The sequence below is a fragment of the Falco naumanni genome, chromosome 10 (genome assembly GCF_017639655.2).
Source record: "Falco naumanni isolate bFalNau1 chromosome 10, bFalNau1.pat, whole genome shotgun sequence".
In the NCBI taxonomy this organism is placed as follows: Eukaryota; Metazoa; Chordata; class Aves; order Falconiformes; family Falconidae; genus Falco; species Falco naumanni.
The window spans coordinates 10,008,791-10,030,868 of record NC_054063.1 but is presented as its reverse complement, the minus strand read 5'-3'; the positions used below and the strand labels follow the sequence as shown (position 1 = coordinate 10,030,868).

The 22,078-nt window shown below is 37.3% G+C and overlaps 1 protein-coding gene across 5 annotated transcripts in view; it reads right to left on the bottom strand.

Annotated features, from left to right (window-relative positions):
- Positions 1 to 1,040: 1,040 nt before the first annotated feature.
- PARVA (parvin alpha) overlaps positions 1,041 to 22,078 on the bottom strand; it is a 68,846-nt gene continuing 47,808 nt past the window's right edge. For all 5 annotated transcript variants that reach the window (XM_040608715.1, XM_040608714.1, XM_040608719.1 and 2 more), the window contains 8 exons: positions 20,860 to 20,975; positions 15,443 to 15,501; positions 14,382 to 14,401; positions 12,926 to 12,987; positions 12,154 to 12,222; positions 10,408 to 10,509; positions 9,537 to 9,609; positions 1,041 to 6,092 (listed from right to left, as the gene is read on the bottom strand). In XM_040608715.1, the coding sequence (XP_040464649.1) occupies positions 6,016 to 6,092; positions 9,537 to 9,609; positions 10,408 to 10,509; positions 12,154 to 12,222; positions 12,926 to 12,987; positions 14,382 to 14,401; positions 15,443 to 15,501; positions 20,860 to 20,975 (578 nt within the window). In that variant the 3' untranslated portion in view covers positions 1,041 to 6,015. The remainder of the gene's footprint in view (positions 6,093 to 9,536; positions 9,610 to 10,407; positions 10,510 to 12,153; positions 12,223 to 12,925; positions 12,988 to 14,381; positions 14,402 to 15,442; positions 15,502 to 20,859; positions 20,976 to 22,078) is intronic.

Here is a 22,078-nt window from a genome sequence, read left to right as displayed (position 1 = left end):
ACCAACAGTGCCCCTCAAAAAAAAAAAACCTAAAAAAAGCATATCACCTTAAATTCATACTGCAGGTTACAGCACTCTTCTAAGGAGGAGAAATAATTCCCACAGGTGCAGGAGGGCATTAAACCCAGATCTTTCACTTTCTGAGTGAAAAGCATCAAAGAAATTGAGGTAGCCAGACCATGACCATTTTGTTGTACTGCAACGTTTGAAGAAGAGCAAGTCTGTTTGCTCTTCAGGACAAAACCCATAAGTATATATGACGGGGCTTAAGACTGTGGGTCCTAAGCAGAGAGAAGTACTTCTTTCCAGCCCTGAGTAATAGCCTGGGATTGAAGAATGGCATTAAAACTCACCCTGTCCTTAGTGTTCCCTGTTGATTAGGCAGATCTGCTTGGTGGTTTCAGCTTTACAAGCAGACCTAAAGATCAAGCACCTGCTTCTGGATTAATTCCAGTAATTCAGTAGCTAAAAATGTCCATCTGTAGCACTTTAGATGCCTATATTTTTGACTGGTTCCAAGTTCTGCACTGAAGTTCCTGCATTAAAGGGTCACAAAAAAACCCAAGTTTATAAAAAAACAGATTTCAAAATTTTCCTAAATGCAGTTATTTTCTGAAATGGACAGTTTAATTTCACTCATCTTAACATTTCACTAACATTTTGTTAAATTTCAAATTAACAAAATTACTGTGCAGAAAATTGCATTATACCCAGCTGCAATATCAACACTAAAGTGTTCAGCTCAGTAATATTAAAGCAAAGGTATACTTTGCTGTTTTGAGTCAAATGTGGCATTTTCCTGACCTGCTGTTCTTAATCATTTCAAGCAGATGTTTACACGGCTGTTTTTGCCAACCCACTTTCAGCTGTTACCAGCCCCCACAGAAAACAATAATAAATACCTAGTACACCCACAAAGAGGTAACTGAAAATGGGCTAGATGCATAGCGAGGTCTGGAAGCTCCGAGAAAACAAACCATTTAGCCTTCCTAATTCTTTGTTATACATCTCATACTTTGACCCGACAGCAACATACAGTGTTGATTTTCAGGTGCAGATTTTATTGTGGTTCATAACAAAGGTTTCAGAAAAAGCACAGGAAAAAAATCAGCAACAGAGTGTCTCTTACAGAGTACATAAAGTATATTCTGTGAAAGCTACTAACTCTGCAGTTGAAGTCAATGCAGTTTAATTTAAACAATTCTTCTCAGATACACACATTAAGAAGCAAATTTTGCAAATATTCTTTTTTCTCAGTTAGTTTGATATTGAAATTGAGAACCAAATATTTCAGTGATACTAACATTGTTGCAGAGCGTGTATTATTAAACTGTTAGAAAAGAAAATCTCATTATTGCAAAAAGAAACAGTTACATGGAAAATATTGTCAAAATACATAAAATCAGCCCTAGTAAACATTAAATGACTCAAAACCTCCTTGGAAAATCTGTGGATGCTGAGGTATGCATAATTTTGGTGGTGCTATCTCAATTTTTCATGTGATGCATCAAAACAAAATATCTTACTTTAAATTCATTGTAACTTTCTACAAAGGACTTCTTCAGCCTTTGATTATACTTTAACTGTAAAGAGAAAGCCCACACTAATTCTTATAGGAAAATGACAAAGGACTATTAGGGAACAGGGTAGAAAATCTTGCAAGTGATCTTCAAGGCACTGTTTTTCTCTTTGGGTGCCTGGCACACACAGAGGCCATTCATGAAGGCTGTTTTGATAGGAAGACAAGAATAACAAAAACTAGACCTAAAGCTAGTATCTAGTATATTAAATATCATATATACCTTTCTCTAATGAAATAAAATCCACTACTTTTCAAAGCCATTCTGCTTTACAACACTGTGGATTGCAGTAAGGTGTCCGCTAAATTAATCTGAAACATGAATTTAAAAACATACTTTAAGAAAATAATTAAGAACAAAAGTCAACCAAGTAGCATTTACCTCAATCAAAAAACCTGCATGTAGAACCTCCCCAAGTACTGTAACCCTCGGTAAAACAGAATGGACCAAATGCCCTGTTGATTTAATGCCACTGGTTTACATGGAGACATGCTAATCAGCAACTTGGTCCACAGTCCGTGGAAGCAGATCAGGACCTTACCCAGAACTCGCTCGTCCACCTGAATTCCTGAACTACGTAGCTGCAAGGGCTGCTGCCCCCCTATAACAGGAGATATCTACTAAGAAATGCCAAGAACTAGATATTCTGCAGTCAGCTCATTTAATAAGAAACTTAGTGCATCTGTACTCCACTGGAAATACAAAGTAATACAATCCTGGACTTGATGTGTTTGTCTCAAGTAAAATTATGCAGAGATTCCTTCGATACCTTTTTTCTAGAGCCTGTTCTTTATGGCAACTAAATGCCAGTCCGCTGGGAAAGGAATTTGAAAGGAGCTGACCTCAAGATATTAGGATTTTGGGTAATTATTTAAGAATTTGTAGCTCCTCTTTGAAAAAAGTAAGTTTTTTGTGGTTGACAATGCATGCCAGGATCCATCAACAGGGAAAGGATGCCTATCTCCAACCACAAAACAAATCTGGACACCATATTGCTGGATGCAATGGACGGATTAGAAGTCAGAGAAGCACAGAAAACTCTGTTCTTTTGGCAGTTTCATAAAGCAGCAGAAATGCTTACTGTTTGTTACTCAAGGCAGGCTAATAATCTGATGGTTTTCAGCGGACTCAGCTCCCTGTGGGCCTTCATGGGACAGGGCATGACAGACAAGCGCCTCAGTCTGGTGGATGTGATCCAAATACACCCCTGAGATCTTAAGGCACTGGCTTGGATTCGTACCACCTGGCTTTAGGAACTAGCCAAAGCACTGAGACAGCAGCCTCCAGACCAGAGGCTCCCTCTGGGACCAGCAGAGAAACTGGCCTCTCCCCAGTGACTGTTCATCTCTTACCTGGGCTAAGTCCATTGATTTGGATCTATTTCATCATTGGAAGTCATTATAAATAAACGCAGGACTGACCTAAAACTTAAACAACTTCTATCTTAATATAAAGAGCAAGGAAAACTCTGCATTGAGCTGCACGTCAGTACACACAGCTGTGTATCAATAAAAGCATCGTAGGTGTCAGCAGAATTTGGCCCGGCTAACTTAACATTTCACTTCCCCGAAGGAAGGTGCTGGCCTACACTGATTGCTGAAGAGCAAACTGTCTACAGTAGTATTCTATATTTCTATAATATTCTGTATCAAAGCAATAAATATTAGATATAATCTGTATATTAGTTTTCATATTCATCTGATAGCTATTTAAATCTACACTGTCAAAAATATAAGCAGTGACCCAATTCCTACATGGCAGCATACACTATTTGTGTGAATGTGTTAAAACTATCACATGGGTCTATACTTACATAGGATACTCTTGTTTATATAGCAGACTTTAATTTACATAAATTCTTACCATAGGATAGATAATTGTGTAAGGGTTGGTTATTGTTGAAATGTTTCTATGGTTCTGCATAATTGCATTTCAGCATGAGGATTTGATCATTCTGTCTCAGTTCCATGTTTTTTAAAGATGGAAAATGGAGTCTGACAGACTTGAAAATCTCCAATAATGTTACACCAATATAGCACAGGAATAGTAATTTTCAACTCTGGGCAAAAACCAGTTTCACTGTTCCTAACCTTTTTCCCTTGACATATATAAAACTCCTCTTTAAAGAAAGTGCACTCCTGAAAACAAGGGCAATCAAAATGTTTTGGCATTGTTGAGATGTAAAAGTGTGTTTCAGCTGAGTAAGATCTGCAGAAAAACTATCATATATTTTTTAATTAACTATTAAAATGACTACAATCTAGCTGTGCAAATTAAAAAACTGCATGTTAAACATTAAAATAAGCTGAAATTGCTGCTGGTATATACGTGAGAAGTTCTGTCTCAGTTTGCCCAAAAAGTGCTGGGTTAATTCCTATTGTTTAGCTTCTCAGATACTAAAAGCATAACGAAAACATGTTAATTTTCATCAAGGTCAAAATGTCCAGCTATTTCCCCCTGTAAAAAGCAAATAATAGTTCTTTTCTGTACCTCTAATTTCAGAAGCTCAATTATAAATACAGAGATAACAATATGCTTTAATAAAGATATTTAGAACTCTTATAACAATCAGATAACAACTTTTGAGTTCAGAGTACGGCCAGGTATTGTCCTTTGAATTAAATACTGACTTCCCTTTGCAAAAGTTGATACTTACTTCTCAGGAGAATAATTTCTGTAGCCCCCCAGCAGAAGTCAGTATCATCTTGTTATTAAACATCAGTTAGTGTTTATCAAAGACAGAACATAATTGCTTGTCTTCCCTTTATGCTAATGTTCACTGGAAAGCTCTACATTAAAAAAAAAAAAAAAGAAAAAAAAAGAAAAGCCCTGGAAAATGGAAAAATAGGTAATGCTTTATAAAATAAGTAACATACAGCTGTTAATAACTGTTCTTGCCAGCACTGCGTTTCTTCAGATGAACAGACTCAACAGCTGACAGACTGCTTTCCCTTTTACCTATACCAGTTCTGCCATAATTGGATGACTGTTAACAAGTCTCCCTCCTGCACTAAGAGGTCCAAAGATTTCTGAACAGTTGTCCAGTAATTTCTGCCTAAGGATTTTTTTCTCCTTACTGCCTAACCCCGGATCCCAAGATCCTGTGATTTCACTGGAACGCTTAATTTAGAAAGTTATCTAATACTAACATCAAGACTTCCAGCAAGTGATTAATTTACTCTTCAGCTTATGCCAGTGCAGTTTTTGATGATTCAGGCAGTCTCTATCAGCTTCTTTATGGAAACATAACTGGTGCTTGACATGAGTCTTAAGGAAAGAATCAACTCTCATTTCTCTTTTGTGTCTTTGTTATAGCTAAAACCAAACAGGTAACAGCTTATAATTGGTGATGATTAGATAAAAGTATTCTTTACAGCCATGTAAAATGGCCAAAGAACCTTACGCTGTAACAGAGTCTGCAGATGGGAGTAGCTGTGACCAAAAAGCCGTGCTTTTAGATCTGAAACTCTACAAGAATGTTTCTAGAAAATGAGTCTCATGTTTTTGTGTTGGCCATTATGCAGCAAAATACATTCATCATAAAATCAAAGGGATGAATTCTAAATCCTCTTTAGCAATAAATCCAAACTTGCAACCTGGTAATCCTGTGTTTAAACTAGTAAAAGAAAAGCAAGCCATTCTTTTACTTTCTAATACTATGTAATAATACAAATATTATAGGGAAACTGTGTACAGGTGTGTGTTCCTGAAATGTGTACTTTGCAAAAAAGATATTTTCCTTGAACAAAACCAAGTGACAAGCTGCAAAGTGTGCTTATGTGGAATGCTCAATAACATGTATTTAAATCAGAGTATCACATTACAGTAAGTCTGAAGGAATGAGTAGCCACTTCAGTTTGTGCCCATAAAATTCAAGCCTAATAGCACTGGAAATATAAATTAATCAGGTTAAGTGCTTGAGAAAGTGTCTTCTTTTTAGCTGTGATATGAACAAGAGTATTTAACCCTTTCTCCCCCTGCATGTTTCTCATAATTAGAATGCAACCATCTTATCATGTATAGAAAACGTCCTTCCCCTCCCCAGATTAGAAAAGATATATGTAAAAAAATTTAAAATACTCAGTACACATTCTTCCTATGATCAGCTTCAAAGACTGATTTGAATTAATGTTACTAAATCTTTTTTTTCCATTCTTGCTCTACCTACTACGAAACAGTATGAAGACAGTCATTATTGAAACATTAATCCTCCCAGAATATACCCAAATACCTCCCTCCAAACCTTTTATCTTCGTAAGTAATATTAGCTTTAAATCTACTATGAAAATAGTAGTGCATGAATAACCAATTAAAAAATTCTTCAGATAAGTGGTTTAGTTCCTTTTAGGATAAAGATGCAGAGGAATACCGATGAAAAAGATGCCAGTTATGATGCTTTCTTTGTTAACACTCCTGCAGGACCCAGATCAATTCTTCACTCCACATTCCTGTACTTGGTAAACAAATTGTACAGTACTCTCAGTGTAGACTTCAAGTCACAATTTACAATATCTAGAAAAAAGACAAGGGAAAAATCAATGAGTAACTTGATTAGCTCGTAATCATTTTCAGAAGAAGTGCCCATTCTCTACTCTCTTTCCTTGCTGAGATCCATGTCCATGAACGTTAGAACCACAAGGACAGTAAGAAAGAGTAGAAATATAAATAAATGAATAGTAGAAATATAAATGAAATTTTTTAAACTGGCAACTCAAAAATCAGTATTTCAACCACTTTTAGTTAGGGCTACAAATGGCTAAGGATACTGATACAGAAATGTAACCAACGTTCAGATGGCCATGAGACAAACCATGCCTAAGATTACACATATTTATATGATTGAATCTTCAGTTAGTTGCAGCTGAAAAGTAATGATTTGGGAAAAATCATCAGGCAGGTACCAATGGAACTCTTCTCTCATATAAGAGTCGTAGGACTTGGCCCATTCTGGGCTGCAACATCCTTTATTAGGCCTAATTTCAGCAAGATAGCTAAAGCTAAGTTTAAATTTTCTAAAGGATCTAAAGAAAGTAGGTATACAAGTGCTCCTTGACACTTCTGAAAATGCTTTGAGTTAGCTGATGTACATGGCTGACCCAGTCCTTAGAAACTCAACGTCTACGGTAAAGGATTTATATGAAACAAAAAGCTAATGAATACCTTCTGTTTCAAAGAGAAGTTCTTGAGAAAGTCAATATTATTTCACAAGAAATCTATAAAACAAACTGACAAGTACTACTGCAGCAGTCTACGCTAGTGCTTCAAGGAATATTCAATCTCAAATAAGGACTCAAAATTGCCCTCAAAGAATAGAACAGGATTAGAATTGTCCTGTCTCTTTCTGTTGACTGTATAGGAACTCAATCTCCTGACTTTGGTATTTGAACTGGCCATGAAGGTGTAGAGCAGATGGTGTACATACATACTCCTATTACCTTCAAAATGTCCAAGGAAGCCTAGTAAATTGTGTATGTAATCATCAGATAGTTTTTCCATTATAATTATCTACACTGATGTTTCTCATTGATTGCAAAGGGGTTATACTCTTTTGAATTAATTCAATCAAAACTACACATGGTGTCCCAAAGTATGCAGACTTTGAAGGGCTAAAGATAATAGCTGCATGGCAAACTGACATCCACAGACAAAGGGTGAAAACACTTAAACCCAGGTTTTACGCTGAGCCTATGCACGGTCGTGAAACCACAGCCACATGGTTTTGTGGCTCTTAATAAATCAGATCAAAAATGCTTGGTATAAAACAAAGAAAAAATGCCAAAACCTACAGGAATGGCACATTGCTCCCACAACATCATGTCACACTCTGCAATACTGTTTACATATAACTCGGGACGTTTCCTCTTTCAGGCCAGCAGCAAGCTGCGTAACACCTTCCCTTCCTAATACAGAACTTCAAATGAATACAGAGACAACTTGGACAGGCCTTTGCAAAGTTACCAGAAGACTCCACCACAACAACAGAATTCCACAGAAAGGTCCAAACTAAAAAGCAGCATGCTCCCAGAGAAACATGAAGTATTTCCATTGCTACATGTGTTTGACCAATATGCATAATGTTTTACTGGTTGCAATTTTCAAAGAGAAACTTGAATTTGGCTTTGATGCACACAATTTAAGCAGTAACCTGAAAAAGCTTAAACTGCAAATGAATTCGTTATAGACTCAGTAGATTAATGTTCCGGCCATTTTTAAAGTAAAAGGTCAGGGAAAGCTTTTTAATACCTTTTCAATTATATTGCAAATAACCCAAATAAACTGTTGACCCCATAAAAATCACTGGTTTTCATACTCATTTATTTAACCACATTCTTTTTTCCACTAAATATGTTTTTCATATTCTAAAGCCCTTTTCAGCATATTTTTTCCTCAAGAACCTCAAAGAAACAGCGTAGGAATTTAAAGAGTATTTAGTATACACATTTAGGATAAGATCCTTTTCAATACTCTTTTGCTCACTGGAAATTTTAAGTACGGGCATTGTGCCCAATGTAACAACACATAAAACAGATGTGTTTTTCCATTCACATTGGGCAGGAAGTTTCATATTAAGCATTTCAATAATTGCACAAGAAATGTCTTATATATGCTGAAATATCCTTATGGCTTGATTTATACTGGAAAAATTAGCTGTCCCCTAGAGCAATAAATACCTGAAAAATTAAATGTCATAAGAATTTTAAACCTCCATGGGGAGTAAGGGATCACAGATACTCTCTGTTTTACTTGGATCCCTAGATTTCACAATTTCCCCCTTCTCTCTTTGACTATTTCAAACATAAAAGCGTGTGATATAGTCACAACTGGTTTAGTCAAGCATGATTGTGGATAAGAGTTCAAGCAATTAAAATAAGTGAAAAAATAGGCTGGGTAGGTCCAGGTTAAATGCATAGGCAGCATAGGCTCAATCCTGAGACCTTTTTTTGTGTGTGTGCATATGTCTGCTGCTATTATGATCTGGAAGTTGGGAGGGACGGAAAATAAGCAGAACGGAGCAGAACTTGATTCAGTGATGTGTGCCTGAATCTCCAGAAAGCCCTCACTATTGGAAGTAAAACTCTAAGCATCAGCTTGTATCAACTCCTCAGGGGATGACAATCCCATACTACAACAGGAGAAGACTGTTTACACCACAGAATGTAAATCTGCAATGGGTCTTGAAAACACATATATATTGATTACTATAGTAAGTAACCAGCAGAAGCCCAGCTACCACCCCTGTTTGGAAGAGTATACGTCCAGCTCCTGTACAGTAAGTGGTAACTTCTCACGGGACGAACAAGAAGAGTACTCTGTAACATGGTGATATCAAGGGCTCTATATCCTGCCTAAAAAGCTGGATTTAAACCCTGTATTTATACAAGCAAAGAGGAGTGGAATCCTGGTCCTACTAAAGTCAGCAGCAAAACCTTCATCTTCCCTGAAGACACATTTTACTTTCAGTTTCTAGCTCTAAAACTAATTTAAATACGGCATGATTAGGCCCTGCATTCAAAGGCAGTTATGTGAACATCTAAAAATTTTCTTCCACAACATCTACCTCTTTTGTGAAAATCTTGCAAATCACACTGCAATACTTGATGTTTAGTATGCAGATATAGGATGGGGGGAAATGGAACAATTGGAGCAATTCACATCTGCCAGTGACACCATTCACAATTGTATTCTTTTTCTTTCAGTGAATACCTCAGTATTACCGCATGTTTGGTCACACAGCTCTTACCCTGGCCATTCAAGAAAGGAATCCTTCTAACATTTGAAAAAAGCATGACTATCAACCACTTAAAATACAGTTACCTGAGCACTTCAAAAACGTATCTTGCCTTTCACTCTTAGATTAACATTTTAACCTTCATTTAGCTATACCACAATCCTATGAGATAAGATGTGGATCCAATGCAAATTTTTAAGGCGATACAAAAAAAGTATAATAGATACCTTCTGGTCTTGGCTTTGGCTTTTCCAATCCACCATCCTGCATTAGCTCAAACGCAAAGGATACATTGAGGACCTAGTAATATAATAATGGTAGTCATTACTGTGAACTACATACAGTATAGTATAAATGGTCAAATCAAGATGTATTTAAAGCTGCAGACTCAGATGCTCAGAAGGAAAAACTAGTCAGGGGTCCATATATCAATGGAAGATCTGGTCCATGGAATGCAGACAATCCATTGGTGTGTTTTTTCTGGGTGGTGATGGTGGTTTCAGAAATATAAAAGTACTGCAAAATAACATGTGACCTAATATCACCCACAGAAAAATTACTTCGGAGTAAGAATAGCCCACCTCCCACAAGTTCAAAAATTGGAACATGATGGCCCATTAAGTGCTCGGCTTGAATAGACAGATGAATTGCCTGGATAGCAACAGGCAGTAAGGCAACAGTTCGTCTTAAAGTGATACATTGTACATATATGTCTTCATGCTTCCAAAAACATGAAACCTTTCAGATGTTGAATTCTTGGATTTTGGACACAAAAATATCAGTTCTGTCATCAATTCCTGTGAATAATTCCTTACACACTTAATGAACAGTAAGTCTGATTCAATGACAGCATCACACAATGGCTGCCAAAATCAGTTAATACTTGCTAACCACCCCATTATTAATATATATTCCCTTTTATTCCGGGTAAACATGATACTAAGACCTTGAAAATGCTTGGAAATTGTTACCAGCACAGTCCTCTCTTGATTTCAGCTATTTACATCAAATTTAAGCAGGAAAGTTTATGACATCCTTGTACTACTAAATATGTTTATATGTTTATTTGTCTGTCACAGAAAAATGAAATCTAATTACCTTTTGTTCAAAACTATCAGGAGTCAAGAAAAAGCTGTGCAGAGGAACAAAATAGCCTTCTAGGAGACCCATGAGCAGAACTAAGTACACACCATCTGCAAACTGTAAAAAAGACATTCCTCAGTACATTTTCTGAAGAATAACTCATTGCTTTGCTTAATGAACAAGATATATATTGTCTAATGCAAAATTGTCATCAAACTACTAACACAAATATTTTAAATTGCAACTAAAAGATCTCATCTCCCCTCTTTGATTCCTTTTATTTAGTTAGTACTTTCTGTTATGTCTTCTCCAAAACTGACCTAATGCCAAAATACACACGCAGAGTAAAATCCCTGGAAAGACAGGTGGTCAGTGGCTTTGATCTAATGCCTTTGCTTTCTGTTACTAGTTGTGGGGAATCAGAACAGCCACCTTTCAAGCTCTCAAATGGCATGCATTCCCTGAGCAGAGAAACACAGAATGGAGGTGCAATCCCATGACTGCCCCAAAATTCAGTATATTGGAGGAAAAGAAGGAAAAAAGAATCATCTTTGTCCACGTTCTGCAAGTCTGTGTCAATCCAATTTTAAGTGTATGTAATTACTGGGGGAAGACATCTAATTGCTATGATATATGTTCATCCTATCTAAAAAAAATAGCAACATCCATAAGATTTTGTTAAAGGCCCATCACTCTGACCCCTGTGGCATCAGGTCTATCAGTGCTCTGAGATATCCTTGCAATCAAACTGAGTTACCTGAAGCAGCCCATCACCTTCCCAAGGTCAGTAATTTCGTTCAACTGATAGAAATACAGCCTCTCATCTTAGGGAATACTGTTTCAGATAAACGCTTAAGGGGTTTCTAGGTACATTTGAATAATAAGTTTTCTCCAGAAGTAAACAATGCAGTAAGCAGGCATAGGGAACGCCCTTCTGAAAGCCCTCACACATTACTTCCATCTAAACCTTAATTTTACCATTGAAAAATCTTTACCAGATTGATAGCTATTTAAATAAACCAGAGACTGTTAATAATATGTATCAAGACATAAAACAAAACCTGTCCTAAGACACCTGGGTTTTTTTGATAGTGCAGATACCATCCTTCCTGCCTGGCCTTGTAATTTTCTTAGGATAACTGCTGCAATTGTTCACATGGGGAGGTATTAATACAGCAGGATTAAGCTTTTCTTTTAGCTTCTTTTCAGCCAATTTAGCAGCTGAGAACAAGAAAGAAGACCATGTATCACATTATTTCTGTGGTGCAATCAAGCCTGCAGCCCAACTGTACAGCTGCCTATACACTTGAGTAGCTTTACTTTTAAGAACGTATCTCACTGAATGGAGTCATTGTAATCTCATGGAATTGCCTGCTTGTGTAAAGGTAGGCAGGAAACAACTGTTCAGCTTGACACTGGAACAAACCAAGAGGGCAGAGTTCTTTCCTGATCAAAACAAGCACAGGTTCTGCTTACAGCACTTGGCAGTGCCCGAGAGGTAGCATCTGTTAATTAATTTTTATTCTAATGGAAGCACAAAACTGTTTTAGAGAAATTTAGCTGCCCTCATGATTTCTTTGCTGAATTGGTGAGGATCGTCTTCATAAAACATATTTAGAATTGAAGAGTTTCCCATCGAAATAACAATTTAGAGCTCTATGAATAATAATAATTCAATTAAATTTCTGCATAAAGTTGGGGGCACTGCGCATAACACAGCACAACTATCCCTCCTCTTTAAGAAAGGCTATAAAATGCTACCTGGGTCTCCAGTTCAGTCACCTCCAAATTCAATTTATTCAGATGCTTGTTCACAAAGGTGATGAGAGTCTGAAATAGGAAAACAATGTAATGAAGGCCTATTCAGTCGGGCAGCAGTTCAACTCATGCAGTATGAACTCTACCCAGAAAAGAATCTGCAGGAGTGAAGAGACTGCAACACAAATTTTAGGTTTTAAAAGTGAAATGTAGCATGAACAAAAACAGTATCTTTTTTTTTTGTCCCCAAGAATGAAGAACAGAAATAAAATGAACACAATGTATATAAATAAAAATACACTGTTAAAACATAGTAATACTTAAAAAAACCCTTGTAGCAGACTTATTGTAAGGAAGTGGGTAATTGGACTCCACTCATGTCTGACAGCAGCCAAAACACTCTAGGTCAGACCCCTGCCAGCTGTAAACTGGATACTTCTTTGGCATCAATCAGTACATTCAATCTACCAGTTGGGTTCTACTCAACATACGCTTTGTGGGATGGAAATTCTTTTTGATTCCATTCTTTTTGATAGAAATGTTGATAACTACGTGTTGTTCTGTGTTCCAAAGTTAAGTTCATGCTGCTAAATATTGTAAAAAGTAACATTATAATGATGAATTTGTATATTTAAGCATAAGGCTTAATTGTATTTAATGTGTGTAAACTATGCCAATTATAGATTATGTACATACACACGACATATGTACAAACAGATTCACACAAGCATGCACACGAACACATTATGTATTTCAAAAATAAAAATGTTCCAACCTTTTTCACTACATTGAGCTTGTCTGGAGCATGGTCAAATAAAGTGTCAAATGCATCTCTTTCTGAAAAATATTCAGAGATGTTAATACACTGAGCAGCAGTTGTCCAAATGCAAAATAAACACTTATAAAGGCACATACCCATTTGAGACATCACAGTCAGCAAAAGGTTTCAACATAGTCTCTTTATATTCCAAATACCATGTATTTTGCATACTGCTCTCTTGCTATAAGCTGCTAGTAACTTATTCTCTATGGTTTATAAAAAGCATCGTTTTCAAGTAGGATTTGGATTACCTAATAATCCTGTTTTTCATAAATAAAGAATGGTACATTTATGCATAAAAGCTTAAACAGCCAGATACAAGGAGCTAAGTAACGAAATCATTTTGTGTAGAAGACCACGAGTTTGCGTCTAGAGTCACTACACCTGCAGAGGAAGATTTTCCCCATGGGCCACTGACTGCTTTGTGGTGCGCTATATTATTAACCTCCTCAAGCAAGCTTATGATTACACAGCTGCAATATGATTCTTTGTATAGATGTTTTTGGGCCATTCTGATATGCAATTTTGGACATTATCAACAGGACGGACAACCTAGGGTAGCATGGCTGGAGGGCTACTGGAGCCACCTTCTGAAGAAAACAGAAAGAAAAATATAAAAAGGTACCAGAGCCTTTTCTAGAGGAATTTCCATTTTGACAATCTCCTGAATGATAGTTAATGACTCCACAAAAAGCTGCATTCATATTCCTCCAAAAAAAAAAAAAAAAAGAAGCTAGAGTAGACCCAAATGCATTTGTAGAAGGCAGACTTTATACAAAGTACGACTGCGCAGGGATATGACTGGGAGAAGTCATCACACATGAGGCCTTTTAAATCAGCTGTAAGGCAACCACTGAAATACTACAAGAAGCAAATGCTAAATTCTTGGTGGGACTCCACCTAAGCTCCTCAGATGAGTGTTTGCTGTTGGCCAGGCATTTGGCCAGTCTCAACACTAGCAGTAAGACATACCAGGCACAGGAACTTGCATGGTGTTTAGGCCTGCTGAATAATGACTCAAAGCCATTAAAGTGTAAGCAGGTTACATATGCAAGAATGCCAACAAGTTCACTAGCTGGTTTATGATAAGACATCATTTCATATTATGCTGGGAACTTATGACCATTAATACTATTACAGTAATGTTCTGGAGGTTAAACCACAAAGCACCTGTAAATTAACACCTGCTGAAAAGCAATGAAATGTGTTTTAAAGACAGTCAAACTGATTTTAATGCTTTTTTCCTTTTGGTAACTGCCACAACAGCCTGTGGTGCATATACTTATATATCTGCCAGGGCAACTGGAAATCCTCTACTTCCTTACAGTTTGATCAAAGTGACCACCCATTGCAGAACTAATATATATACTTTGGCTACTTCAAGAAAAAGATAATAATCAAATGAACTTACCATGCCTTCCAGATAATGCCCTATGAAAAAAAAAAAAAAAAGAACAAACCATAGTTACATATCATTCACTTGCAGATGCTGTGCTGCAAAAGAAAACAGCATATACAGCCAAATCTTCAGCTTGGTGAATACTGGAGAATATCCATGGAATTAAGAAAACCTTCATCAAGTTACTCCTACTGAGAAGCTGGATTATTCTGGAGTCCATCAGTATAATATCTCCTTGCTTGACTAAAGTCTCACGGGAGGCCAGATCTCAGATTTCCTACTATTGAACCAAATCAACGCACCTTGCCCAAGTAAAGAAGGCTTCCTCGTGTTGATTTTGTGAAAATTTTTTCCCCTTTGCTTTAAAGATGCACTTTCCACATCAACTACAATACAATTCCAGCCAAAACAATGCTTGGATTGGGTTCTCGAGGACTGCAGCATTTTGCTCCAGTTGATACTTCATATAACTATTACACATAAGCAAATCAATAAAGATTAATAAGTTGTCAATGGTCTGGCTTCTCTCCATTCTATTTGAAACGAAGATATTCTACTATTGCTCTCTGTTGGTTTGGAATAACTTTCGGTCATGAACTGTTCGGTGAGATGACATGTACAGGACTCACTACCATCATTTTACGTTCACAAAGTCCAAACACCTAAAACCAGTCTATCACACTCCTGTTTGAAAGAATCTAGTTCTCCATCAAATAAATACCAACATTAAAGAATGAAGCGTTTTTGCTTGAAGGACTTTTGAATAAAATAAATAAGAAATATAATAAATACAGAAATAAATTAATAGTAGATAAAATAAAGATTATGTGTATTTTCACTCTCTTTTGTCCTGGCCTCCTTCTTTTAGATCCTCAGCTCTCTATTTCCTCACCCTTTTGTATTTTTTTGATGCATGTTTGCAGCTCCTGAAAAGGCTAAAATACAGTGACTGGCTGATGCATCGTCTTCCCTGGAACCCCAATACCAAAATCTAAATATCAGCAAATGTTTGAATTTCTGAGACGCATCTGTGTTCAATTACTGAACTGCTGGCAAAAGTGGTGTTGACATACTCAGTGTTACCAGTTATTTCCTCTTGGATTTGTCGAGACTGGAGGATTCCTTCTCGTTTCTGGGGAGAAAAAAAAAAAAAAAAAAAAAAAGAGAGAGAAAAAAAAAAGTAATGTTTAATGCTTAAGGTACGGTAAAAAATTATTTGTGATCCACAAACATAATTAGATGAGAAACCTGCAAAATAAGAACTTATTTTAAACAAACTTACAGTAATATATTATTTCACCTTGCAAGTATTTCAGAAAACTCTTTTCTACATTAATAAGAAACTTGAAACTCCACCTGTAGAAGGAAGTATTTCTTTTCCTTTCTCCATTGTTCTTAATTCACTTTTCTTTTAAAAGCCCCAATTCAGCAACATATTTGAAACACCCTAACACATATGTAAGTATTTTAGTAGAGGTATGTCTAGGTGAGTTGAATTAACCGTATTTCAATGAACAGCTTGGCAGATGGTGCCCATGTTTCTCTTCTGAAAAAACGTTGCTCCCAGGCTATCCGTCCTTTCTGCCCTGTTCATGCACTTTCTTTTTTGCCTTGGTGTTTTCCTTTTCTGATTTCTCTGCACACAAAGAGCTCTATTTGCTTGTGATGGAAAACGAAAATGGTCTGTTCCAGACCCTAGTCACCTCGGTGTTAATCCACGCATTGATTCCAATGTCCTTCAGACGCGAGAAGCCCTTCGTACATGGTGCTGAGTGGCCTGTGTCTAGAAGCTGTACACAAAATGGCAGAAGCCAACTCAAATGGTTGCTATTTCAGTCAGTTGGAAAACGAAGGAGTTTAAAAATTTGACATTGTTTCCAGTATGCTGATCAGTCATCTGGTGGCAGTGTAAATACCACACATATGTTTTGCCTCTTTTTGTGTTCTCTCTGTTAATTCTATTCACTGGAATTAGTAAAATTTTGCAATACAGAAAGAAAAGTCAGGCAAACGCTGACGACTGCATGTACAGTCTAGACATTAGACTATTATTCATGATTCTTTACTCCCTGTCATACAAGGAAATGAGAAAAATAAATTTATGCTAGTCCTAGACTTGTCTCTTATGTGGAAAAGAGAAAAGGAGAATAATCTTTTGGAAAAGTCCTTCCTGGCATGTGAACTGAGGCTGCTGCTTTTCCCTGCCTTGGAGATGATAGCACTTGAGGCAGCCCTTGGTGCGTGAAGTGCTGAGGATTTGGCTAGGCTTCAGTCTATTACTTCTATACTGCATTACTAAAATATATGAGGATCAAACTTACTTTCTGCAAGAAAGTCATACATGGTACCCCCTGGGTCACTCCAGCCTGGCACTTGGAATAATCTCAACTGTACTTTTAGCCAGGTGATAGTTTCAGGAATTCCCCGTTACATTTTTCAATATATTTTACTAAATACCTTGCACATGGTTAAAAATGCATTCACGGAGGATTTAAAAATGCATTAAAAAGAGTGGAGTCCAGTGTGTTACATGCTGAAAGAGGGGGCACAGAATGGCTGCCAAGACATCTTCTGACACATACCTTGAAAGTCTGAAGAAAAACTACATCATTTAGGGCTATCTTCATTTCCAGCTTGTGCAGAAAGCAGTAAGTATTTGCACTTGAAGTTACAATCTAATTCATGCTAGCTCAAGTTAGAATTCCACTCTGAGACTTTTGTTTATTTTTCCCTTTGCTGCAGGGTGAAAGGAAACATTTACTTTCTCCTGATGATGACTCTGACAAGCCAATGATTGCCTTCTGGAGCAAAAGCCCTATCACTCTTGTCTCCTGGAGGAGTTGAGCATCACAGCAACAGCAACTGTACTTCTCGATGGCCAACCGAGTGATCTGGGAAAAGAAAAAGCTTCTGGTACTCTGCCTTCCCTCTGCAACCTTAATCCTACTGTTGATGAAAAAAAGGCAGGCCATCAAGCCCTAGTTTTGTGCCTGGCATCTGATCACTAATATTACTGGAATTTCCACACTGCCCAAACATGACACGCATCTGCTGGATGCTTATTTGACCAGCACACGTCATGATAGATTTTCCAATACTTTTGATTTGTAAAAAGACTGGTGAAAAAGTCCCAATGGCAACAATCAGAACGGACCCTAGAAACACTACTCTAAGCACTTTCTCTGTGAAGGCTGCTTCCCACACATCTTTTGCACTTTAAAAACCCCAAATTGACCCTAACACTGATGTCACCTGTTGTAAAGCTTGTTTTATACTAGACAGAGAACGACATAATATTCTTAAAAAAACAAAAGAAGTGCTACTGAGGACTGAAACATTGTCCAGTAATGTTCCTTAAGGACAACAGTGGCTATAACTGAAATAACAAATGATAACAATGAATATCTATTATCTGAAAGTCACTGAGAAATGAGGCATGAATTAAGATTCCCCATTGCAAAGAAAAGCTGGATGCACATTCTAGCAACCACAGAAGACTTTATTTGGACAGGCTTGACGCTTTCTTCCCTCGCAGCTGAAAGACTCCAGTAAGGGCCATGCAAGATCTTCCTAATCATATTTATCCTTTTAAATTGGCGACTACCAACATAGTGACTAGAACAAAAAAAATACATCTGAAATTTGGGAATATGTCTAGAAATGGAAAGGGTGTCTTCACCTCTCTCCATGTCAGCTGTATGTCAGCAGTTTTACGTAACTGAGGGCCAACTGCCTAATTTCCCACACAAAGTCCCACTGTGAAAACCCTCCCATTACTTGAAAGGGTTTTGCCTATGTATTGTTGCTATCCATTTCACCTGGAGGATCACGCTTTATAATTGCCCTGCCAAAATGAAATGTACCACTATTCTGGAGCTTAAAAGAACAAATACATTTATCACAGGTTCAAAAAAAAGACTTCTTGGGAACCTGGAGGCAATGCTGGGCAGAAACATTTCAGACCTTCCCAGGCAGTGGGACCAATGATCTCAGATTAAGCTTGCGATGTACGCGTTCTTCTAATCTCATTAATACCCTACAATAGTTATGTACCCAAGAATTGCTGTCCCAGTATCCAGAACATGCTAAAGCCATTCTGGCTGCTCTGCCAATGCATTCTTATACTAAATTACATCTCTTGCACACAAACAATCTGTCATTTAACTATTTGTGAATGGCATAAATAAATAAAAAGAGGCAAAATGATGGCAAGATCCAGCTCTCCACAAAAGCTCTCTCTTGTTCCAGTAGAAATTATCAAACAAAGCCTGGGCTTTCTTCAAACTTATTCATGCTATCAGTATGGAAGGAAAAGAAAATAATGTAACAAAATAGCTACAAAAGATCCAACTATCACATTTTTTCCCAAATCAGCTTGTAACCCAGATTTCATATTACTCTCATTGCTAACAGCTTTTGTACAAAACAGCCAAGGGAAACAACCTTTCTTAATAACTGTGCTGATTACCTGTTGGGCATGGGCACATATTTTGTTTCAGAAACATCTTTGTTTCTATTTCAATAAACTACACCCAGCTAACACAGCCACCCTCCCATTTTATGTGTTTCTAAACCTAACAAAATCATGAAATGAATTCCGAGTCTTCCTTAAAGAGTTCATAGAAGTTCTTAGTTCCTTTATTTTTCTCTTCTCTACTATTCCCTTTATCAAACTGTATAGAGCAGAATTTTAAACCAGCTACTACATAGTCTGTTAAGTTTCCCTAGGCATGACCTTATTTTACAGAATGTATGATGGTTTAGAACATGAGGCGTGCAAGTTTAAACACTAAATTAGGCTTTAGGATCTGCTGATTGTTGATTAAAACTTTCACTGAGTTCAAAGAGCAAATGATAAATTATACAGAACCGATCCCACAGGACACAAACGTCAGATTTAAAAAATAAAAAAACCCAGCCCCCCACCATAAAATTAAAATGAAAAATGTCTCGAACACAATTACAGTAAGGATACTGGCCCCCACCCTCTGCTAACAGGAATCAGCATAACTCTGGAGTTACACTGATTTGCTTTCACCACGGATGGGGTCTGCAGGACTAAATCTTCTGCAACATAACTTGGATTTTATTCTGGAGCAACTGCTTTCTCTGCAATTCACTGGCGCCTGAGCTACAGTGGTGTAGCTAAGAGGCAAAGCAGTGAGCCAGATTCTCCCACTACTTATTGTTTTTAAATTGGTTTATCTGTACTGACTTCAGTGGATTTGCTATTGTACTACATTAGCCTATTAAACAAGGGGACAATTGCATCCATTGATTTCAATGGGAATTTTGTCTGGACGTAAGGAGTGACAGCAGAATGCAGGATCTGGTTCTTTATTTTAGGACTATGCTCTTTTTCCAGTTTAGTTTCTCATCCCAAAGCTGCCCTGACTGCTGCACTCCTGATTTCTTAAGCTGTGTTTGGTAGAACTTTGAGATAAAACAGTGTAATTAATATATTTATAATAGCCAAAGAAAAGTGCTTGAAAATTGTATTCCTCTGACACCTTAGACATGCAAGTGCAGATTTGCTGGGGTTCTCTTTCATGATCTGTAGAGAAAACTATGAAGCAGAATCTGAGAGTCAATGAATCATTATCAAGTGTCAGTGATATATCTTACCGGAGACTCTCCTTCAGATTCCTCCCTAAATTATGAAACTTTTTTGATATGAACAGTGGAAAAAGGAGTGGTTACTTTCTCAGATCTGTCCCAAAGATTTTCAGCCACATAAAACTCGAGCAATAGCTCTTTGCACCAGATACTTCATGGTAACATCAGTTAAAATGTATAAATAAAGACAGCTACAATGCTAAAAATAAAGGCAAAGTTAATTGGAAAGAAAGAAAAGCATATCCATCGGGAAAAGGCCAAATAAGATAGAGCAAGCACAAGTCCAACTGCAAGAAAAATGATGAGCAGAATAACATGAAGAGTTTGGATGGCTGAGGCTCTAGCAAGACTGACTGACACAAAAGATTTAGTTGACAGGGGGTTTTTTTGAATGCTTATGATAAAGCCAACGTTGTAATCAGACTAAATTAGCACGCACAAGGCTGAAAAAGAATTTTGTCACCTAACATGAATCTGAATGTAATAAACAGTGACAATTCATCATTCAGTGCCAAGAATGATTTGAATCTCTACACAAGTGAGAAGACCGTCAAAAATGGGAAAAAAAATAATTCTAGAGATCATATTGGGTGATAAACACATTCCAACAGTAATAATGCTTCATATATTTTTAATGTCAGAGTCTGGCCACTTCACAATCAAAATAAGATATTCTGAGCCACAGCTCAATCTGGGAAAGCACTTCTGCATTTTTCTGGTTGAAGCATTGTCAGCAGGGAAGACGCATGTGTGTTTCTTGTCAGCCAAAGAGACACACACATGCCCACCCAAACAGAAACTCTAGATGTATTTTTCAAGAACCCCCTCCAGCAATTTCACAACACTACCAAGAGCTATTTAACACCTCTCTTACCTGCACAACAACCACCTGAATGGACACATGATCTGGGAGTCTGATGGGTGCTCGAAAATACTGTGATAATGCAACCAGAAGATGAAGTATTGCCACAAGACTTTTAGCATGAACAGCTGAAATAGATATTAAAAGCACAAGTTACAAACTGCAAAGTAACTAGGGCACATATTTTTACTTTTTAGGATGCAGGGATTATGGGACTCTTCTCCTCTTGCCACCTGGAGCCAGAGGGCACTTTTAAGACACCTCACCCTTACTGGTCTCCCCCTGCTCAACTGGTCATGTGAACGCAGCCCCGTCAGTAGTATGTGTCAGCACCAAAGCATTACTTTTTGCAACATGTCTGGATGCCACAGGCTTGTGTAGATGGAAACCCAAAGCTAATCCAAAAGCCAGATTTCATGTTCGGCAGTTTAAGTGCTGTCTCTGCATTCTCCTTGCCTTTCCTTTATTCCCTTTATTTCAATAAGGATTTATAGACTATCAGAAAGATATTTTTGTACTCATAATATGCACTTATTCATTTTTAAGTGTCACAATGTCTGCAGGATGATAAACGAGCCTATTTTGGCAGAAGCCTTAAGCAATAACTTACTAAACTCAATGACTCAAACATTCCTCATGAAGTTGTTATAGTTCTTGTTATTGAAGCTTTTTCACAGCAGGTTTCATATGGGTAGTTAACACTAACACAACTTACAAGATATCAAAAGCCATACTGTAGGAAATCCTTAATCAAGTATCAAACCATTGGCATGAAAGTGAATAATTTCTAGTTCTTATTATTGCCTTTCTTCTTCTGTTTTGTTTTTGCATTTATAGTCTTCCCCAGAGCACTATTCCTAAATGATATTTGATAGCTACATTACAGTGCACTTAGTTTTTTGTACTTGAACTACCCAATAACGACTACTTTACTTCCCTGGTAAAGCAGGATCCAATGCATTAAAAAAATCCTTCTTCATTATCTTCCAATGCAAGTCTCAACTATGCCGTGGAGATACCCGCTCATATAAAATGCAGCACTGCTGACAAATTTTGCTGGGGTGCCAGTGGTCATGGATGAGGTGCTTTAGCAGAATACTAAAAAGACGTCTGTTTGCCTAGCACCAGTGTGTGCTACAGCTGGCTCCAGCTGCTGCTGTCTATCTTTACTTTAGCTCTAAAACACATGTAAAACATTAAATTAAAACTAGAAGTTAAATTATCAGGCCAC